This window comes from Cyprinodon variegatus, unplaced genomic scaffold, assembly GCF_000732505.1.
Source record: "Cyprinodon variegatus isolate N-32 unplaced genomic scaffold, C_variegatus-1.0 Scaffold81, whole genome shotgun sequence".
Classification (NCBI taxonomy): Eukaryota; Metazoa; Chordata; class Actinopteri; order Cyprinodontiformes; family Cyprinodontidae; genus Cyprinodon; species Cyprinodon variegatus.
Window position 1 is genome coordinate 331,475 of NW_015150534.1, and position 3,342 is coordinate 334,816.

Consider the following 3,342-nt stretch of genomic DNA (forward strand, 5'->3'; position numbering starts at 1 on the left):
CCCGGCTAAGCTGCTTCGCTTCTTCTTCTTCTTGTTTACTACTGGTGGTTGGCTTTGGTCGCAGTACCGCCACCTTCTGCTCTGGAGTGTAAACGCTTCGCCTATGAGAAAAAGGAGCAGCATGAACCGAACGCAACACACGCGAACCGAACCGAGACAGTCGAACCGAACGGTTCTGACGGGTTTCATAAAGCGTTCCATCCCGACGTCCATACATCCGTCTATCATTTATCAATCCGTCTGTTTATCATCCATTTGTCTTTCTATCAATCCATCCATCCCGTAGTCAATTGCCTCCAGGCCAAATAAAAAAATATTTCAAAAAGTAAATTTTTAGTTCACATAGTCATTTATGAGTGTACTTCAAAGTTTCTTTATTTCTTTTTTTATTTAATTTTTATTTTGATATATTTTTATTTATTAAAGCTTTATTTGAATATAAACACATGTATAAAAAAAACTTAAAGTTTTATTTATTTGACGATTGATTTATTTCAAGATACGGTTATTTATATCAAATAACTATATGTTGAAATACAGAAAAACAAAAAACTTCCCCATAATGACGTCAATAAATACATTCTGAAATAAAGTTTTTTTATTTATTTTCCTTTGTGGATTTTTTTTCGATAATTAATTATATATCTTGAAAAATAAAAAACATAAATGTAAATAATAATAAAAAGTTGAAATTATTTGTAGTGTATTAACTTTGAACATTTGATGGAATATTTATTACAGTGTTTATTTAATTTGAAATGAAACTCCTCTCCATGGTATTATTCTATGTCATTGTGTGCATGGCAGGAAACATTCACGCTAATATTTCTTTTTGTCTTTCCAGGGAAGTATAACGTCTCTTCCTAACGGCTGACCTGCAGCGCTTGGACATTACAAGGATTAACGCCTGTTTTGTGAGGATGGACTGATTTTCTACAGACACAGATGCACTCTTGTCCCACTGCCCTCTCCCTTACATTAGGACTCTTTTTTTCCTGTTTTATTTATACAACAGCAATTGTTTTTTTTTTTTTTACTTTATGCTTCATTGGTTTCTGAGTTCCTCCAGCAAAAAGGGAGGGGCAGAGAGACATTAACTGCCTGCACTTTGGAACAGAAGTAGCACTGGAGGGTTGGAACCTGCAGAGAGGAGACATCCGGGCGGAGGTCCGACAACCTCATCCCTGCACTCCACGAAAGAGTCGTCGAACTCTGTTGTTGAAGAAAGCAACACAGAATCTTGAATACATTTGTTTGCTAAGAAAAAAAAAAAAATCTAAACCCCAACACTTGATCTGAGGCTGATCAGCTTCTAGAAAGGAGATTCGGCCATTTTATTTCATTAAAAACACTAAAGAGCGAAATATTCAGCCATGAAATGAGCGTCGAGTCTTGACTGAACCTAAATTGATCTCCGTCTCCTCGTTAAAATGCAAACACAGCCAAAGAGGGGAGGCCTATCTAAGCCCCGCCCCCAAAATAAAAAAAACAAACCAAAAAAAAAAATTAAAGCAGTCCAAATAAGCCAATCACATTTCAGCATATATATATATATATAAAAACAGTTTCCAGTTCATGTTTTTTGATGAACTGAGGACTAAAAACGAGTGACTGAAGCCGTTTTGGTGTTGTTGTTTTTCTGCACTATACGTGTTTCGGCTTGAGGCACAAAAAACACAAAATGACTACGGATTTCAGAGAAAGAGAAAGTCGCAGTAGAACGCGTTTCTTTCTCCTGGTGAGGTTAGCAGGTTGAGGAAAGAGGTTTGTGGTGATTATTCTGCAGAGCTTTAGCTGAACAGCTTTCTCTCTGGGAAATAACTTTTCAGATCAGTAATTTACTCCAAACATTTCCCAAACCAAATAGGTAAATAACTCTGTTTACTTTAGTTTTTTTTGTTTTGTTTGTAATATTTATTACCCCCTGCTATGTCTTATAAGATATTGTTTATATTGTTTGCTTTCATGATTTGTAAATGTTTTTTATGTTAATATTTTGTTTCCGTCTTGTCAGGCATTAATATGCTATGAACCAAAATCCTGTCTTTTCTTTCAGGAATGACTTCAAAGTGTCTTATGAAATAATAAAAAAAAAAATTACAAAATACACTTTTGAAATCTTTGTTCTTTCATCTAGTCTGATAGAGAGAGAAAACTCATTCCAGGGAATCCCGCATTTCTATAGAGAACCGTTAAAATCAAAAACATACAGATACTGATATTAATAGATTAATACACATTCAGTCAAATAAATATAATTTACCCATGAGATACGGCAGATAATTTGTAATATACTCCATTTACTACAAGATCTTTATCTATTTAGGCATTAATGCAGTAATTGTTTGCTTCAAAGACAATGTTTTTAATAAAAATATTTAGATTTATTAGTAAATTATTTTATAATGGTGTTTTATTATGTAACAGTTTTATCAAGTAATTTTAAGTATTTTAGGAACTTGTATAATAAAATTAATACATCTTAGAAAAAAATTATATATATGTACATTCTGAAATTAATTAAATAATTTACATCATAATAGTAAAGCATGCATTGAAATGTATATGCACAAAAAATATGTTACAAAATTTTCAAATGTACCTTTTTATATACACATCAGTGACCTGTTGCAAAATAAATATTAATCTTTTTTTTTTTTTTAATATGTTTAAGTTTTCAAAGTGAAATATACAAAAATCAAACACCCAAGTATAAAGCCTACATATATATATCAAAAAATTAGGGTTCAAGAAAAAATATACACTTACCAATACAACAATAGTAGTAATACAAAAAAAAAATTTAAATAACAGGGGGAAAGAGAGGAAAAAGAAATAAAAAAAAAATGGAAACAAGCCAGACAAATGATCTAAGTAACGGTTATACTGCACTGATTACCATTTACACTTTAGAATAGTACTACATATCCATGAAGGCACGGGCTGCATACTAAGAAACTGAGCGGCTGTCGGGGTCAGTCCTAGACTGAGAAATATGGTCCAGGTACTACAGAACTTATCGTGGAGCCCTTAACATCATGCCGCAGTTTTTCCAAATAAAGAATATCAGTAAAATCGCTTATCCACATTTTAAACCAAGGAACCTTGTCAGTTTTCCACAACCTTAATATTACTTTCTTAGCCATTACCATTCCATAAACCACAGTCGTTTGTATAGAAATGCTGCAGTTCCTAAGGGAGGGAGAGTATCCAAACAATGCAATTTGGGGGTCCGGAATCAAGGTACATTAAAACACTTCAGAGAACCGTTTGAAATTGTCACACCAATATTGAAAGAGCTTGGGGTATGACCAGAACAATATTTATTAATCTGTAAAAGTA

The 3,342-nt window shown here is 32.9% G+C and overlaps 1 protein-coding gene across 4 annotated transcripts in view; it reads left to right on the plus strand.

Moving 5' to 3' along the window:
- plekhg5 (pleckstrin homology and RhoGEF domain containing G5) overlaps positions 1-1,554 on the plus strand; it is a 152,718-nt gene extending 151,164 nt beyond the window's left edge. For all 4 annotated transcript variants that reach the window (XM_015373145.1, XM_015373143.1, XM_015373147.1 and 1 more), the window contains one exon: positions 845-1,554. In XM_015373145.1, the coding sequence (XP_015228631.1) occupies positions 845-854 (10 nt within the window). In that variant the 3' untranslated portion in view covers positions 855-1,554. The remainder of the gene's footprint in view (positions 1-844) is intronic.
- The last annotated feature ends 1,788 nt before the right edge of the window (positions 1,555-3,342 follow it).